Source organism: Microcaecilia unicolor, chromosome 6, assembly GCF_901765095.1.
Source record: "Microcaecilia unicolor chromosome 6, aMicUni1.1, whole genome shotgun sequence".
NCBI lineage: Eukaryota > Metazoa > Chordata > Amphibia > Gymnophiona > Siphonopidae > Microcaecilia > Microcaecilia unicolor.
In genome coordinates this window covers 178,214,482-178,232,641 of record NC_044036.1, presented here as the reverse complement: position 1 = coordinate 178,232,641, position 18,160 = coordinate 178,214,482, and the positions used below count along the sequence as shown (strand labels likewise).

The 18,160-nt window shown below is 47.0% G+C and overlaps 1 protein-coding gene across 6 annotated transcripts in view; it reads left to right on the top strand.

Moving 5' to 3' along the window:
* POC1A (POC1 centriolar protein A) overlaps positions 1-18,160 on the top strand; it is a 122,474-nt gene that overhangs the window by 94,732 nt on the left and 9,582 nt on the right. For all 6 annotated transcript variants that reach the window (XM_030205889.1, XM_030205886.1, XM_030205888.1 and 3 more), the window contains 2 exons: positions 12,302-12,370; positions 17,077-17,229. In XM_030205889.1, the coding sequence (XP_030061749.1) occupies positions 12,302-12,370; positions 17,077-17,229 (222 nt within the window). The remainder of the gene's footprint in view (positions 1-12,301; positions 12,371-17,076; positions 17,230-18,160) is intronic.

The following is an 18,160-nucleotide window of genomic DNA, read 5'->3' as shown; positions in this document are numbered from 1 at the left end:
CAGGCCTCAGGCAGAGAGGGGAAATGCTGGATAGGGAAAAATGGAGGGGCCAGGTGACAGAGGAGCATGGATGGGCATGGATTGGAAGGGCAGGACTCAGGGAGAGGGGAATTGCTGCATAGGGATGAATGGAGGGGACAGATGGGCATGGATGGATATGGATTGCAGGGCAGGCCTCAAGCAGAGAGGGGAAATGCTGGATAGGGATGAATGGAGGGGGCAGGTGACAGACAAACATGGATGGCCATGGATTGGGAGGGCAGGGCTCACGGACAGAGGGGAATTGCTGGAAAAGGATGAATGGAGGGGGCAGGGGACAGATGGCCATGGATTGGGAGGGCACGGCTCACACTCTCTCTCTCATATACAATGTCTTTCTCACTCTCACACACTCTGTCTCACACTGTATCACATTCACTCTCTATGTGCCACACAGTCACTCACACACTCGCTTGGTCTCATACACTCACTGAAACAGAGAATCTGTGTCTCACACACACTCTCTCTCTCGCCCACACACACACACACTCACTCACACTGTGTCTCACATACACACTTGCACACACTCTCATTCTCACACACACACACTCTCTCACAAACACACTCACACCCAGACTCACGCTCTCTCTCACACAATCACACTTTCACTCCGACTCTCAAACAGTCACTCTCACATACACTCTCCCAAACATACACACTCCGAGGAAAACCTTGCTAGCGCCCGTTTCATTTGTGTCAGAAACGGGCCTTTTTTACTAGTCTCTTATATTCTGCAGTTAACCTTCAGATTCTACACAGATTACAGTAAAAGGAGATTGGACATTATCGAGGAAGTTACAATAACAAGAATTACAATCAGTAAGCCTAGGCTATCTAAGACCTTTAAATAATATAAAACTGAAAATAAGAACATTAAACAGCGAAAGCAGCTTCCCTAAGAGTATTATTCTTTCGAATTCAGAACATGTTTGAGACTACTTCTAAAATGCATGAAATGATCAGATAAGTATGATGGCATGAGTCCAAAATAGTTTTGAAAGTTAAAGAAATTTGAAGATAACTCTCGCTGGTAACCAGTGAATCTTTTGGTAATAAGATGGTCAACGTAATAAGATGGTCAACTATCCCCTTTCTTTAAAGAATAAATCAGACAAAGCAGTGTTTTATATAGTTTGGAGGTTTTTTTTTTTTAATATTTGCTTATAAGAATCCAGATAAATGATGTTAACAATAATCTAAGACTTTATTTATTTATTGCATTTGTATCCCACATTTTCCCACCTCTTTGCAGGCTCAATGTGGCTTACAATATATCATGAATAGTGGACATATATAAGAAAGCATACATTTAGTATAATAGAGGGGTCTTGGGTACCATGATAATGATAGAACATAATAGTAGATTAACAAATAGAACAAGTAAAAAGGCAGTTCTGAATATATGTATAGGAGTTCATATTTGTTGGTCTCTGTGGTATGCTTTGCTAAAGAGATGGGTCTTCAGTATTTTGCGGAAGTTAGTTCATAGATCGTTTTTAAGTTGCGCGGCAGCGCGTTCCAGAATTGCGTGCTCAGGTAGGAAAAGGTTGACGCAGGTAGGAAAAGGTTGACACATGCGTTAGCTTGTATTTTAGACCTTTACAGTTGGGGAAGTAAAGATTGAGGAATGTGCGGGATGATCAGGTCTGACATGTAGGTTGGGGCGTCTCCGTGGATGATTTTGTGAGCTAGGGTACATATTTTGAACGTGATGCGTTCCTTGAATGGGAGCCAGTGTAGTTTTTCTCGCAGGGGTTTAGCACTTTCATATTTTGTTTTACCGAATATGAACAAGAGACTGGACTAATAATCGAAAATACTCATGATCGATATTTGTGCATAACAAAAAAAGCCTTCTGAGTCAGTGTGTTAAGTAGTGCTTATAATGCTAATCTAGAATCCAGGAGTACACCTAAAATTCTGATAATTGGAGAAAAGATATAAATTACCTAATTGATTATTACATCTTCTTCTTTTATTTATTTATTACATTTGTACCCTGCGCTTTCCCGCTTATCACAGGCTCAAGAGAGTAACATAGTAGATGACGGCAGAAAAAGACCTGCACGGTTCATCTAGTCTGCCCAACAAGATAAACTCATATGTGCTACTACAAAAGAATTGCACATTTTTTTCTGCATTGTTTCTATTTATGTAGTTCCATCCAATTTTGCAAAGTATCCATCATATCCTGAAATAAGCTAGAGTGTAAAGACACCAAGGTGCCAATAGGAATTAGCACTGTTATGTCATCTGCTTAACTGTAAAAATTAACCCTCAGTTTTTGCAGACATTAGCCTAGAGAATGGGAGACAAGGGTGAACCCTGAGGGGACCCCACATTAGTTGATCCATCTATTTGACAATTTGTCATCCATTTTAACTCTATATGAACCTTGTATGAGAAATCCCTGAAACCAGTTATGATCCTGATCAGCAAAGCCCATAGTTTATTCACTTGTTGGTGAATCCAATATTTAAAATGCACTACTAGACAGTATAAATAAGTTACTTATTTGGTGAGGTAAGCATTCTAATATGAAACTTAAAATATTGTGATCAGAATAAATTTAGGTTGTCTTAAATTTCATGGTACATGGAGGGCTTTCTTCCCTTCCCCCCCCCCCCCCCCCCCCCCCCCCCCCAATTTAGCCCGGCATGTTCTCAGATTGGACTGTGATTGAATTGTTTCCCCAGAGTCATTTGGAAAAACCTGAATGCTTTTCTGGGCATGCGTGATACATTTCACTTTTACATACCCTCTCAAGGAAACCACCACCATCGGTCCTTTTTTGTCCACAGGTACAACACATGTTTGTTCCCCTTAAAACAAAACTCCTTTGTTTGCCCTCCCCCCCACCATCAGCTAATTCTTCTGTCCCATTTCTTTCTCCTTGGATAGTCTTGTTGCTGTATTTTAACAAATTTTAGTTCTTTCTCAGTGATGGGGTTTTCTGGAGTTTGAGAAGGCTTTAAATTTACACTTACTGAAAATTCCAACAGAGATCAAACAACCTAAAGTTTTTCCATCCTTCTCTTTATCAAGAATTGGTAGAAGTGATTCTGTCCATTTTTACAGACCAAAACATTCAAGCCTTCCACAGAGAAGAGGGAAGAAGGCAGGGATTTTACTCCAAGTATTCCATGGTACCCAAGAAAGGGTGCAGTATTATATCCATCTTGAAGAAGATGTTGAAAATGGTTTTCTTCAAATGAGGCATTATGAGGGAAATTTTCAAACCTATGTAAATGGGTGCACAGTTCAAGGGAAGTATTATTTCAAATTGGGAAAATAAGCACAAATTTTCCCTTTGAAATTTTTTCTGGAAAAAGTGCCCATAGATCAAAAACAGTAGGCTATATTGTGGTGATCTACATCTTTCTGTTATAGGAAAGAGGATCCTTAGTGAGAAATTCAGGTAATATATTTCTAGGTGTTTTAAAAGAGTTCAGTATTAAAATGGAAATCTATTTATGTAATCTGTAACCTTTCATTCAAATCTACCTGAAGGGGTAGATACTTTAATGCCCAGCCTTGCCAGAGACCACACCTGATAACCAGGCCAGTGGCACCCAGGCCTGTGCCCAACTATGGGTTGGCCAGAATCAAGAGTGATTTCTGATCCTGGGCATATACTACTACTACTACTTATCATTTCTATAGTGGTATTAGACGTGCACAGTGTTCTACACATGAACATGAAAGAACTTACAATCTAATCAGGACAGACAAACAGGATAAATAAGGGATAAGGGAATTAATAAGGTGGGAAAGATAAAACATACAAGGGTACTGTACAAGTGAATAGAGGTTAGGAGGTAAAAGCCAGCATCAAAAGGGTGGGTTATTTAGCTTAGATTTGAAGACTGCCACAGATGAAGCTTGACATACTGGCTTAGGAAGTCTATTCCAGGCATATGATGCAGCAAGATAAAAAGAATGGAGGCTGGAGTTGGCAGTGGAGAAGAAGGGTACAGATAAGAGAGATTTACCCAATGAATGGAGTTCCTGGGGAGAAGTGTAGGGAGAGAGAAGAGAGGGGGAGGTACTTAGGAGCTGCATAGTGAATGCACTTGTAAGTCAATAAGAGGAGTTTGAACTGTATATGGAAATGGATAGGGAGCCAATGAAGTGACTTGAGGAGAGGGCTAATATGAGCATAGTGACACTGGTGGAATATAAGTTGTGCAGCAGTTTTTGAACAGATTGAAAGGGAGAGAGATGGCTTAGTGGGAGACCTGTGAGAAGCAAGTTGCAATAGTCTAAGTGAGAGGTGGTATGGATAAGGGCTTTGGTAGTGTGCTCAGGATGAATTTTGATGACAAAGAGAATGTTAAAACCTGTTGTTTCTGTCTGTTGAATATGTGCAGAGAAAGAGAGGAGTCAAAAATAACCCCAAGGTTATGAGCTGATGAGAGTGTTATCCACAGAGATGAAGAATGGGGGAAGGGGGAGAGGTGGGTTTAGGGGAAAAGACAAGAAGCTCAGTCTTGGTCATGTTTAGTTTCAGATGGCGGTGAGATATCCAGGAAGCAATGTCAGACAGGTAGGCTGATACTTGGGCCTGGATTCCTGCTGAAATTTCTGGTGTGGAGAGGTAGATCTGGGGAGTTATCAGCATAAAGGTGGTAGTGAAAACCATGAGATGAGAGCACAAAGGGATGAGATCAGAGCATATACTTCTTTGTGGCAGACCTGGGAACTCCCAGCTTCTACATTTGAGGTCACTGGTTCAGGCCCTGTTGACCCTGACCTCTTGTTACATTTCTGCAGTTTTTGTAGGCTAACAGCAAAAATGACACAGAGGTTGGTGGCACCTTATTGATTGATAGATTTATTTTTCTCCGAGGACAAGCAGGCTGCTTGTTCTCACTGATGGGTGACGTCCACGGCAGCCCCTCCAATCGGAAACTTCACTAGCAAAGTCCTTTGCTAGTCCTCGCGCGCCCGCGCGCACCGCGCATGCGCGGCCGTCTTCCCGCCCGAAACCGGCTCGAGCCGGCCAGTCTTCTTTTGTCCGCACTCGGTACGGTCGTATTTTCGCCGTGTCGAGCCCCGGAAAGTCGACCTCGCGCGTCCAAATTGTTTTGAGCGTGTTTTTTTCTTCGGAAAAGCTTTTGCTTAAGTCGGGAAGTGCTCCGGAAACCTTCCACCGGGTTTCGTGTCAATCCTCCCCGTACTTCCAGCTTTTTGCCCCGGTAAGTTTTCTTTCGTCGTCGGGGTAGGCCTCTTTTCGGCCTCGGTCGAGATTTTCTCCCTCTAAGTTTTGGTGCTCTTTTTCCGTCATTTCGGATTTTGATTTCGCCGGCGTGATTTTTCCGCCCATGACATCGAAGCCTTCCAGCGGCTTCAAGAAGTGCACCCAGTGCGCCCGGGTTATCTCGCTCACTGATCGACACTCGTCGTGTCTTCAGTGTCTGGGGGCCGAGCACCGCCCTCAGAACTGCAGTCTGTGTTCCCTGCTTCAGAGGCGGACTCAGGTAGCGAGACTAGCCCAGTGGAACGTGTTGTTCTCGGGCTCTTCGTCGGCATCGGCTCCGGGATCTTCGAGTGCATCGACGTCGTCAGCGTCCAGACCATCTTCCTCGGCCGCCCCTGCATCGAGTGCATCGAGGCATCGGGCCTCTGCATCGGCGCCGAGACATCGGATAGCTGCATCGACGTCGGTGGTACCGGGACCTCGTCTGCTGATGTCGTCGGATGGTGGTGCATCATCAGGAGTGCAGGTGAGGGCTGTCCATTCCCCTGCTGGTGGCGGTGAGCCTTCGGGTGGGTCTCCTCCTACCCTGAGGGCTCCTGCGGTACAGCCCCCCCGAGACCGACCTCCTTCGGCCTCGGCCCCGAGGAAGCGACGGATGGATTCTACGTCCTCCTCGTCGGTGCCGGGGAGCTCTGGCGACATGCTTCGGAAGAAATCGAAGAAGCATCGACACCGGTCTCCTCCCCGTGTCGGCACCGAGAGCTCTGGGTCGCCGAGGGATTCGGCACCCAGCAGGCATCGGCACCGAGAGGACCGCTCACCCTCTGTTCAAGAGGTGTCGATGCGCTCCACTCTGGACAGCCCGGAACAGCCTCCTCGCCCGGAACAGGTTCTGACGTCGACGCCTGCATCGACCTCTCAGCCTTTTTCTGCAGCCACTCTGAACGAGAGCCTCCGGGCCGTTCTCCCAGAGATTCTGGGAGAGCTGTTGCGCCCTACCCCTTCGGTACCGGCGGTGCTTGCGCCTCCGGTACCGTCGAGCGTGGCGCCGGCTGGCCCATCGCCCAGGTTGAGGTCCCTGACGTCGGTACCGCGTGCGGCGCCGACCGCGGCCACCTCCCAGGAGGGCTCCCCGACTACGTCGGCGGAGGGAGCTTCGCCGATGCGGGCCAGGGAGTCTACCTCTCGACGCCCCCATCGTGGACGTGGTTCCACGGAGTCGAGCAGGGCGAGGTTGCAGACACAGGTCCGTGAACTTGTGTCTGACACCGAGGGTGAGGCCTCGTGGGAGGAAGAGGAAGATCCCAGATATTTCTCTGACGAGGAGTCTGAGGGTCTTCCGTCTGATCCCACTCCCTCTCCTGAGAGACAGCTTTCTCCTCCCGAGAGTCTGTCTTTTGCCTCCTTTGTCCGGGAGATGTCTATGGCCATCCCCTTCCCGGTGGTTGTGGAGGACGAGCCCAGGGCTGAAATGTTTGAGCTCCTGGACTATCCTTCTCCACCTAAGGAAGCGTCCACTGTTCCCTTGCACCATGTCCTGAAAAAGACATTGCTTGCGAACTGGACCAAGCCATTAACTAATCCCCACATTCCCAAGAAGATCGAGTCCCAGTACCGGATCCATGGGGACCCAGAGCTGATGCGCACTCAGTTGCCTCATGACTCTGGAGTTGTGGATTTGGCCCTAAAGAAGGCTAAGAGTTCTAGGGAACATGCTTCGGCGCCCCCGGGCAAGGACGCTAGAACCTTAGACTCCTTTGGGAGGAAGGCCTACCATTCCTCTATGCTCGTGTCCAAGATCCAGTCTTACCAGCTCTACACGAGCATCCACATGCGGAACAATGTGCGGCAGTTGGCGGGCTTGGTTGATGCTCTTCCACCTGAGCAAGCCAAGCCTTTTCAGGAGGTGGTCAGGCAGCTGAAGGCGTGCAGAAAATTCCTGGCCAGAGGAGTTTATGACACTTTTGATGTTGCGTCCAGGGCCGCTGCTCAAGGTGTGGTGATGCGCAGGCTCTCATGGCTGCGTGCCGCCGACCTGGAGAATAGAATCCAGCAGCGGATTGCGGACTCGCCTTGCCGTGCGGACAATATTTTTGATGAAAAAGTCGAACAGGTGGTAGAGTCTCTCCACCAGCGGGACACCGCATTCGACAAATTCGCCCGCCGGCAGCCTTCAGCTTCTACCTCTACAGGTAGACGATTTTTCGGGGGAAGGAAGACTGTTCCCTACTCTTCTGGCAAGCGTAGGTACAATCCTCCTTCCCGACAGCCTGCGGCCCAGGCTAAGCCCCAGCGCGCTCGCTCTCGTCAGCAGCGTGCGACTCAGCAAGGCCCCGCGGCTCCCCAGCAAAAGCAAGGGGCGAGCTTTTGACTGGCTCAAGCAGAGCATAGCCGACATCCAAGTGTCCGTGCCGGGCGACCTGCCAGTCGGAGGGAGGTTGAAAGCTTTTCACCAAAGGTGGCCTCTCATAACCTCCGATCAGTGGGTTCTGCAAATAGTCCGGCAGGGGTACACCCTCAATTTGACCTCAACACCTCCAAATTGTCCACCGGGAGCTCAGTCTTACAGCTTCCAGCACAAGAAGGTACTTGCAGAGGAACTCTCCGCCCTTCTCAGCGCCAATGCGGTCGAGCCCGTGCCATCCGGGCAAGAAGGGCTGGGATTCTATTCCAGGTACTTCCTTGTGGAAAAGAAAACAGGGGGGATGCGTCCCATCCTAGACCTAAGGGCCCTGAACAAGTATCTCGAAAAAGAAAAGTTCAGGATGCTTTCCCTGGGCACCCTTCTCCCCATGATTCAGCAAAACGATTGGCTATGCTCTCTGGACTTGAAGGATGCCTACACACACGTCCCGATACTGCCAGCTCACAGACAGTATCTGCGATTTCAGTTGGGCACACGCCACTTCCAGTACTGTGTGCTACCCTTTGGGCTCGCCTCTGCGCCCAGGGTGTTCACAAAGTGCCTAGCTGTGGTAGCAGCGGCACTTCGCAGGCTGGGGGTGCATGTGTTCCCATATCTCGACGATTGGCTGGTGAAGAACACATCCGAGGCAGGAGCCCTGCAGTCCATGCAGATGACTATTCGCCTACTGGAGCTACTGGGGTTTGTGATAAATTATCCAAAGTCCCACCTTCTTCCAGTGCAGAGACTCGAATTCATAGGAGCTCTGCTGGATTCTCGGACGGCTCGCGCCTATCTCCCAGAGACGAGAGCCAACAACTTGTTGTCCCTCGTCTCGCGGGTGCGAGCGTCCCAGCAGATCACAGCTCGGCAGATGTTGAGATTGCTGGGCCACATGGCCTCCACAGTCCACGTGACTCCCATGGCCCGCCTTCACATGAGATCTGCTCAATGGACCCTAGCCTCCCAGTGGTATCAGGCCGCTGGGGGTCTGGAGGACGTGATCCACCTGTCCACGAGTTTTCTCGAATCCCTGTATTGGTGGACCATTTGCTCCAATTTGACTCTGGGACGTCCCTTCCAAATTCCTCAGCCACGGAAAGTGCTGACTACGGATGCGTCCCTCCTGGGATGGGGAGCTCATGTCGATGGGCTTCACACCCAAGGAAGCTGGTCCCTCCAGGAACGCGATCTGCAGATCAATCTCCTGGAGTTACGAGCGATCTGGAACGCTCTGAAGGCTTTCAGAGATCGGCTGTCCCACCAAATTATCCAAATTCAGACAGACAACCAGGTTGCCATGTATTATGTCAACAAGCAGGGGGGCACCGGATCTCGCCCCCTGTGTCAGGAAGCCGTCAGCATGTGGCTCTGGGCTCGCCGTCACGGCATGGTGCTCCAAGCCACATATCTGGCAGGCGTAAACAACAGTCTGGCCGACAGGTTGAGCAGGATTATGCAACCTCACGAGTGGTCGCTCAACTCCCGAGTGGTGCGCCAGATCTTCCAAGCGTGGGGCACCCCCTTGGTGGATCTCTTCGCATCTCGAGTGAACCACAAAGTCCCTCAGTTCTGTTCCAGACTTCAGGCCCACGGCAGACTGGCCTCGGATGCCTTCCTCCTGGATTGGGGGGAGGGCCTGCTGTATGCTTATCCTCCCATCCCTCTGGTGGGGAAGACTTTGTTGAAACTCAAGCAAGACCGAGGCACCATGATTCTGATTGCTCCTTTTTGGCCGCGTCAGATCTGGTTTCCTCTTCTTCTGGAGTTATCCTCCAAAGAACCGTGGAGATTGGAGTGTTTTCCGACCCTCATCACGCATGACGAAGGGGCTCTTCTGCATCCCAACCTCCAGTCTCTGGCTCTCACGGCCTGGATGTTGAGGGCGTAGACTTTGCCTCTTTGGGTCTGTCAGAGGGTGTCTCCCGCATCTTGCTTGCTTCCAGGAAAGACTCCACTAAGAGAAGTTACTTCTTTCATTGGAGGAGGTTTGCCGTCTGGTGTGACAGCAAGGCCCTAGATCCTCGCTCTTGTCCTACACAGACCCTGCTTGAATACCTTCTGCACTTGTCTGAGTCTGGTCTTAAGACCAACTCCGTAAGGGTTCACCTTAGTGCAATCAGTGCATACCATTACCATGTGGAAGGTAAGCCGATCTCAGGACAGCCTTTAGTTGTTCGCTTCATGAGAGGTTTGCTTTTGTCAAAGCCCCCTGTCAAACCTCCTACAGTGTCATGGGATCTCAATGTCGTTCTCACCCAGCTGATGAAACCTCCTTTTGAGCCACTGAATTCCTGCCATCCGAAGTACTTGACCTGAAAGGTCCTTTTCTTGGTGGCAGTTACTTCGGCTCGTAGAGTCAGTGAGCTTCAGGCCCTGGTAGCCCAGGCTCCTTACACCAAATTTCATCACAACAGAGTAGTCCTCCGCACTCACCCTAAGTTTCTGCCAAAGGTCGTGTCGGAGTTCCATCTGAACCAGTCAATTGTCTTGCCAACATTCTTTCCCCGTCCTCATTCCTGCCCTGCTGAACGTCAGTTGCACACATTGGACTGCAAGAGAGCATTGGCCTTCTACCTGGAGCGGACACAGCCCCACAGACAGTCCGCCCAATTGTTTGTTTCTTTTGATCCCAATAGGAGGGGAGTGGCTGTAGGGAAACGCACCATATCCAATTGGCTAGCAGATTGCATTTCCTTCACTTACGCCCAGGCGGGGCTGGCTCTTGAGGGTCATGTCACGGCTCATAATATTAGAGCCATGGCTGCGTCGGTAGCCCACTTGAAGTCAGCCTCCATTGAAGAAATTTGCAAAGCTGCGACGTGGTCATCTGTCCACACATTCACATCTCATTACTGCCTGCAGCAGGATACCCGACGCGACAGTCGGTTCGGGCAGTCAGTTCTTCAGAACCTGTTTGGGCTTTAGGATCCAACTCCACCCCCCGAGGGCCCTGTTTGTTCTGTTCCAGGCTACACTCTCAGTTAGTTGGTAAATTTTTTAGGTCAATCTCAGTTATGTCCTCGCAGTTGCGGGGCCCAATTGACCATGGTTGTTGTTTTGAGTGAGCCTGGGGGCTAGGGATACCCCATCAGTGAGAACAAGCAGCCTGCTTGTCCTCGGAGAAAGCGAATGCTACATACCTGTAGAAGGTATTCTCCGAGGACAGCAGGCTGATTGTTCTCACAAACCCGCCCACCTCCCCTTTGGAGTTGTGTCTTCCCTTGAAGTGTATTGTCTTGCTACATACTGGACTGGCCGGCTCGAGCCGGTTTCGGGCGGGAAGACGGCCGCGCATGCGCGGTGCGCGCGGGCGCGCGAGGACTAGCAAAGGACTTTGCTAGTGAAGTTTCCGATTGGAGGGGCTGCCGTGGACGTCACCCATCAGTGAGAACAATCAGCCTGCTGTCCTCGGAGAATACCTTCTACAGGTATGTAGCATTCGCTATTTTGTGTGTGGGGGGGTTAAGCTTGTGAGGACAAGAGTCAACTTTGGATTTAGATGCAGAGTTCAATTTTTATAGAAGAATTACTTTAGAAACAAAAATCATTACTCTTCTCCTGTCTTAGATGAGACAAGGGCCAAACTTTCCAGGGGTAGGAAAACCTTGAGCTCCATACCTTCTCCACTCTTCCGTAGGGTTGGGAGTAGGGGCTTGGGGTAAAAGTTGTCAACACTGTATTTTCAAATTTGTTTTCGACATTTTAATTTCTTTAACCTCTGCAGCAGATGAATCCAGAAACTGGTGGGTTGTGTCCATGTACCAGCAGGTGGAGATAGAGAATACTATACTGAAGACAGTGATACTGGACAGCCAGCCCCTCAGGCAGTCAGTATATCTCTATCTCCAGCAGGCAGTGGACGGCTTCTTACTAGCTCCCGGATTCTTCACATCGGGGGAGCTCCTGCGCTAAATCATAGCCAGTTGAGGCAGGGGGTGTGTGGCCACGCGGTGCCATCCTTGGAGGTATACCTGACTGTCCAGGTCTCTACTTCACCCCATCTTCCCCTACCCCCTGTTTTCTTTGACATGTTTTTCTTCTTTTGTCTGTAGCCTTCCTCACAAAAAAAAAAAAAAAAAAGCAGCTGGACAACCAGTGTAAAAAAAAAACCAACAAAAAAAACCAAATAAATAGAGGACTAATGAAAGGCAGACAGCACATGGAAATAGCTTTTCCTGCTGTTGAGCCTTGTGATTGTTCACACTGGTGCATGCTGCAATGTACAGGACCTGGGTTCATTTCCTAGGCCAGAATTCTGGTCTCTAGACCAAGTGGGGTACTATGACAGTTATGAGGTTTCAGAGGGAGCTTTGGAGCCATAGCCTCTTGAGGACTGTTACTGCAGTGACTAAGCTCAATGAGTCTGAAAGAAGGCCTAAAAATAGAGATAATCCAAGAGGTTGTAAATGAAGGTTTATGTCAGTAGCCCAAAAAAGTCTTGTTCCAACTGAGCTGAAAACTCAAAGGAGCAGGTAGACACTGCTGGCCACAAAATGTCAATTATTTCTGTGCTGGTTTCCCTGTAATTATCTTTAATTTTCTCTACAATAATGCTGTTGTTCATGCATTATATGAACAACAGCATCTGACTTCCACAGGTGGTAGAACAGTGTTTGTAACAGCTTATAAATCCTTCCCTTTGTCTCTTATTGCAGGGACCTGCCACTTGTGTTGCATTTTCTAGAGCTGGGGATTTTTTTGCCTCTGGAGGATCTGATGAGCAGGTAAACTTAAACAGTACCATATTAAATTTATTATTTGACTTCACTAAAATCTCTCGTTTTGTCTTGTGTTTGACCTCAACTCTTTGCACTTTGCCTTTTTTAAAATCAGAAAACAAAAGTGACCTTCATTGTGTTCCCACAGTCTCCCAGTCCTAGAACAAAAACTTATGGTTGAGAGTATGCTGCCTTTCTAAAACTACAACTCACAGGTCTGAGCTGAGAACCTTATCTGTCTTGGTTATGCAAAACACTAACCAGTGGCTTAGTTGGACTGGTTTCTAAATTTCTCTCCATAAGTACAGTCACAGTTACTGCATGCTAGAGAGCTGCACGGCTTCCGTCCCCGCGGGAATCCCGTGGAACCCGTGGGATTCCCGCGGGGACGGAGGCAGTTCCTGCGGGGTTCCCGCGGGGATGGAACCAGTTCTGCGGGGTTCCCGCGGGGACGGAGGCAGTTCCTGCAGGGTTCCCGCGGGGATGGAACCAGTTCTGTGGGCTTCCCGTGGAAGTGTAAGCTGCACCTGCACCAGCCTCTCATCTACCAAATACCAATTTATTTGAGTGCTGTCTCCTCCTCCTCTTCTTCCTTGCTTTAACAGCATAAATGTGGAAAGTCTTCCATTAAGGAGGTGGTAGAGTCACAAATGATGATGGAATTCAAAAAGGCGTGGGATGAACACAGAGGATCTCTAATTAGAAAATGGAAGTTATATAAAAGCTAACCTTAAATGGCTGCATGTGTATGGATATGTCAAGTGACACTTAGATGGCGACTCTGGCTGTGATGAACTAGAGCTGATACCTGGCAGACTTGTATGGTCTGTGTCTCATACATGGCAATCTGGTGTAGGATGGGCTGGAAAGGGCTTAGACAGCAACTTCAGTGGCTGGAACATGAGGACAGTGCTGGACAGACTTTTACGGTCTGTGTCCCACAAATGAGAACATGAATAGGCTGGAGTGGGCTTCGATGGCAACTCCAGCAGTTGGAACATAAGGATGGGGCCAGATAGACTTCTGTGGTCTTTGTTCCAGAAACACGAAAGAAAGACCATAATCAAGTATATAATATCACACTCATTGATTTAATGATGAATTCATCATGAGTGTGACTATTGGGCAGAGTGGATAGACCGTTCAGGTCTATTTGCTGTCACTTACTATGTTACTATTAATCCTCTTTGCTCCCAGGCTGGTGCACAGACCTCAGCTCTGACACAGGCACGAGAATCAGATGTCACCTGACCTACTGGCGCGTGCATGTGGCGGCCTCTCAGCACACATTGCCAGTGAATCAGAGACAAATCTTACATGTGCGCACCAGAGTTCCAAGTTCCAACTTCCGTTCCTTCCTTGCCTACAGTGCTGTGGCTCAAATCCAGAAAGAGACTGAGGGAGCTGACTGGAACTTTCTTTTATGTACTATTAAATTCTTACGGGGATGGGTGGGGATGGGGTTAAATTCTTGCGGGGACGGGTGGGGACGGGTTGGGATGGTTTAAATTTTTGCGGGGATGGGTGGGGATGGGTAAGATTCCAGTGGGGATGGGTGGGGACGGTTAAGATTCCAGCAGAGACGGGCGGGGATGGGTAAGATTTCTGTCCCCGTGCAACTCTCTACTGCATGCTCACTATATGGATGGTATCGTACTGCTGGTTTCATTGCCTACTGCTGTTATTTCTTTATCCTTGTGTGCTGCCTACAAATTGTTAAATGCAAGTAGTCTTGATAGATTTGCAAGTAAAGTTTTGCAGAGAAGAGAACTTTCACTGCTGCAGTGTCCTGGGACAGCTCCTTACTGCTGGGCTGTGATGGTGAGAGAGAAACAGTTCTGCTGTGGACCAAGGATGTTGGCTACTCTTGCTGCCATATGAGAGGCCTCTGCTACTGGACTCCTGTAAGGAGCCACCATAGTGGGACATGGGAGGTAGAAGGTGAAAAGGGAGCGTACTTCATGTGTTGACGGGTTGGTGAAAGGCACTAGTGAAATAAGGATGAGAGAGAGAAGTGCCTATGGTACACCTTTTGCTCTCTTTCTCAACCTCAGTCCCCACCACACCTCCTCCTCCTTCCTACTTATGATTTTGATGGCAGAGGAATCGCCAGCAGGTAAGAGCAAGAGTGCTGCACTCCTTTTGTCTCCTCTTTGGTGGGAGGAAGGGTGAATGGTGAGGATTGTGCTGTAACTAAGCTCTGCAGGCTGTTGCAGGGATATAGGGCTACACAGTCAACATCAGAGGGGTTTGAAGGATTCTGCTTGCAAGAAGTACCAAACCGAAATGTTGTATTGATATCTTGGTTCCCTTGGCACAAAGACTGAATGCTTCCAGGCTGTGTTTTGAGGATCTTTTCACATCCCAGACTGAAACAGGCTTCTTTACTAGGGTCCTGGTGCTCAGAAGTAAACGCAGATGCTAGAGGCCATTAGCACTGGACTAGCGCCTGCATTTGCTGGCACACAATGATCCGAGGCACCTACCCGGGGGAAATAAGGAGCTTACCCCAGATCAACACAAATTACAAAGGTGGTCATTTCCTATTTCCCCTGATCCTTAAAGAAAAGCGCACAGAAGAAGGGTGCCCTTTCCACAGAAAACCTTATGCCAGCTTGGAGGTGGCGTTAGGGTTGTTCTAAGCTGGTTCCAAAAGCATGCCAGGCTGGTTTGAATTGCCCGGTCTTGTTCTCCTGATGGATTTTCATTTCCAAATGTTTCCTAATCTGCTGCTTTCTGAAAGAGGGGGCTTAGTAGAATAATCCTGCTAAAGACAGAAGAGCGGAAAGGGAACTTGCTTGAAAAATAAGCATCGACTTCCTGATAAAACTAAATAGCATTTTTACCTTGTCTTGCAAGTGTAAATTTTTTAAACCTTGAATTATCTGCATCTCCTTGTGATTCCCTTGTTCTGTTTAAGTGTGAGGAGAGAAGCATATACCTTACAGCAGCATAGATTGGTATAGGTCCTGTACATCACCCATTTCCTTTGAATCTATATCGCTACTTTCTCTGCCGACCACTGCCGTGCTGGTGCCACCTCCTCCAGGCCATGTAGAGGTCCCTTTGTCTGTGCATGTTTTGGGCACATTCCTCCCTCCTTACTTCCCAATGCTCAGTGCTAATGGTGTGTATACAATTTGCATGCCATGAGCATTGGGGAGTTCTTTTGTGGCACTGTTTGGGCAGTAGAATTTTGAGCATTGGGCCCTAGGAACATCTCTGCATGGCCTTAGTAAATGGCCAATCCCTGATGAGGCCTACTTAAGGAATACCTTGGGTAATAAGGTTATTACAGTTGGACAGGTTGGTGTTGGAGGCATTTGATCAACATCTGTACAGCATTAATTTTCTCTCTCCTTCTGGTCCAGGTGATTTTTGTGCGTGCTGTATGCATTGAGATTAACTCTTGGTCAGATAGCCGGTGCTGTTTGTCAGATTTCATGTAGGTAACCATGCTGCTAATCATCTGTCTGGATTCTAGGTTGATTCTCAACCTTGATTGTTATGAAACCAGTACCTTAGGTACTAGCTGCTTCCAAGGCAGTCAGTTCTCTGACTTTTCCCCCAGTCAGTCATGAGTAGGGAGGGATCTATGAAATTTGATCATGATGGCTTCTGTAGAGTGGTTCAAAGGATTACTATCTTGGTGCCCTTTGGAGTCCTTTTGCAGCCTACAAATAATCATTCCCCATAAAGAGACATTTCATTCCTATATTTTGTACAGAGAATGGAAAAAGCTATTCCTTTTCATTTGGATGTCTCATTGAGATCTCAAGACAAACCTCCTTGACCTGTAGAAATACTTGAAAGAAGTTTGTGGCAGCATCCATCATATTACCTCTTCTTCTGTCCTTTCTGTAGTCTTCTGGATTTAGCATCGGTTGAACAACTCTCTTCTTTTTAATCCTCCACATGACGGGATCCTTCAAGATCAGAAGCATCATCACCAGGCCTTTTCCATGTGGTCATCTATATTCACCACAAGACACCAAAGACACGAGGCAGACTTTACTTTATTTGAATTTCTATACTGTTTGTATCATAGCAAGATCTAAGCGGTTTACAAATGTTCAAAATTGAATATTAAGTAACCAAGGGGCTCATTTTCAAAGCAGTTAGACTTAAAAAGTTCCATAGGTTACTATGCAACTTTGTAAGTCTAAGTGCTTTGAAAATATGCCTCCAAATCAATCCCTCAGGAATTTTTGGCTCCAAAGACACTTAGGAACAGGAGACTGATAGACCACTTCATTTCCTTAACACCTTTTTGAGAAAGAAAAAACTGGACACTGATCTTCTTCCTTTCTCTCTAGCCCAATTATCAGAATATTTATGTAAAATATAACAAAATACTATTGTGGGTGCCATTCTTGGAGGGAGAATACCATATCCAAAGGGTTCAGTCCACTCCAACAACTTGCCACATGCCCTTGATTGTGAGAAGTATAGACAGTAAAAGGATGATCTTTAAGGTTTTTGTTAATGCGGTTAAATGAAGAGCAGCAGGTCCAGTGGTACATGAGACTGTCATGCGTGTTCAACTGCTTTCCTAGAATTCTCTAAAAGAGTCCTTCCATTCAATATGCAACACAAGTTATGTGAGCTGTGAGTTTGACTGCTTGTACTTCACATCATACAATATTAGTTACAGTTAAATAAATAGATATTATATGACGTCTCTTAATGGTTTTTTTTTAATTATTATACAGGTAATGGTATGGAAAACTAACTTTGATATTGCTGATTATGGCGATGTTTTAAAAACTCAGCTACATGATACAAATGTAAATGGAAGTGTTCCAGTTATGGATGGTCATTTCATGCCCTCACATCATAATTCCACAAAAGCACGTGTTACAGAGGTATGGAAGTTCTCATCTCTATTTGTTTTATCAACTAGGCTGTTCTACCAAGGTATTATACTACTTGATTTGATGAAATAAACAATGAGTATATTAAGTACAGTTGAAGAATTACCATTAAAATTGCTTGGATAGTTGTGACCTTTACCCTGCAAGATTATGCATAATTGTTAGTTTTCCTCTGCAATCTCATAAGAACATAAGTTTTATTATACTGGGACAGACCAAAGGTCCATCTATCCCAGCATCTTGTTTCCAAGAGTGGCGAATCCAGGTTACAAGTACCTGGCAAGATCCCAAAACAGTACAATCAATGCATTTTAATTATTGGGATTTATTTACAACCTTTTTGAAAGATTTCACTCAAGGTTATATACAGTATGCTGTTTATCCTAGAAATCAGCAGTGGATTTTCCCCATAGCTGTCTTAATAATGGCTTATGGACTTTTCTTTCAGGAAGTTATCCAAACCGTTTTTAAGCCCCGCTAAGCTAACTTTTTACCACATGCTCTGGCAACGAATTCCAGAGTTTAATTACACTTTGACTGAAGAAATATTTTCTCTGATTTGTTTTAAATTTGCTACTTGTTTCTCCTAGTCCTAGTATTTCTGGAAAGAGTAAGCAAGCGATCCATGTCTACCCATTCCACTCCACTCATTTTATAGACCTCTATCGTATCTCCTCTCAGCTGTCTTTTCTCCAAGATGAAGAACCCTAGCCCCTTTAGCGTTTCCTCATAGGAAAGTCGTCCCATCCCTTTTATCATTTTGATTGCCCTTCTCTGTACCTTTTCTAATTCCACTATATCTTTTTTGAGATGTGGTGACCAGAATTGCAGACCATGGAGTGATACAAAGGCATAACGTCCTCATTTTTGTTTTCTATGCCTATCCTCTTTATTTTCTCCATCAGTCTTCCATTGTGAAGCT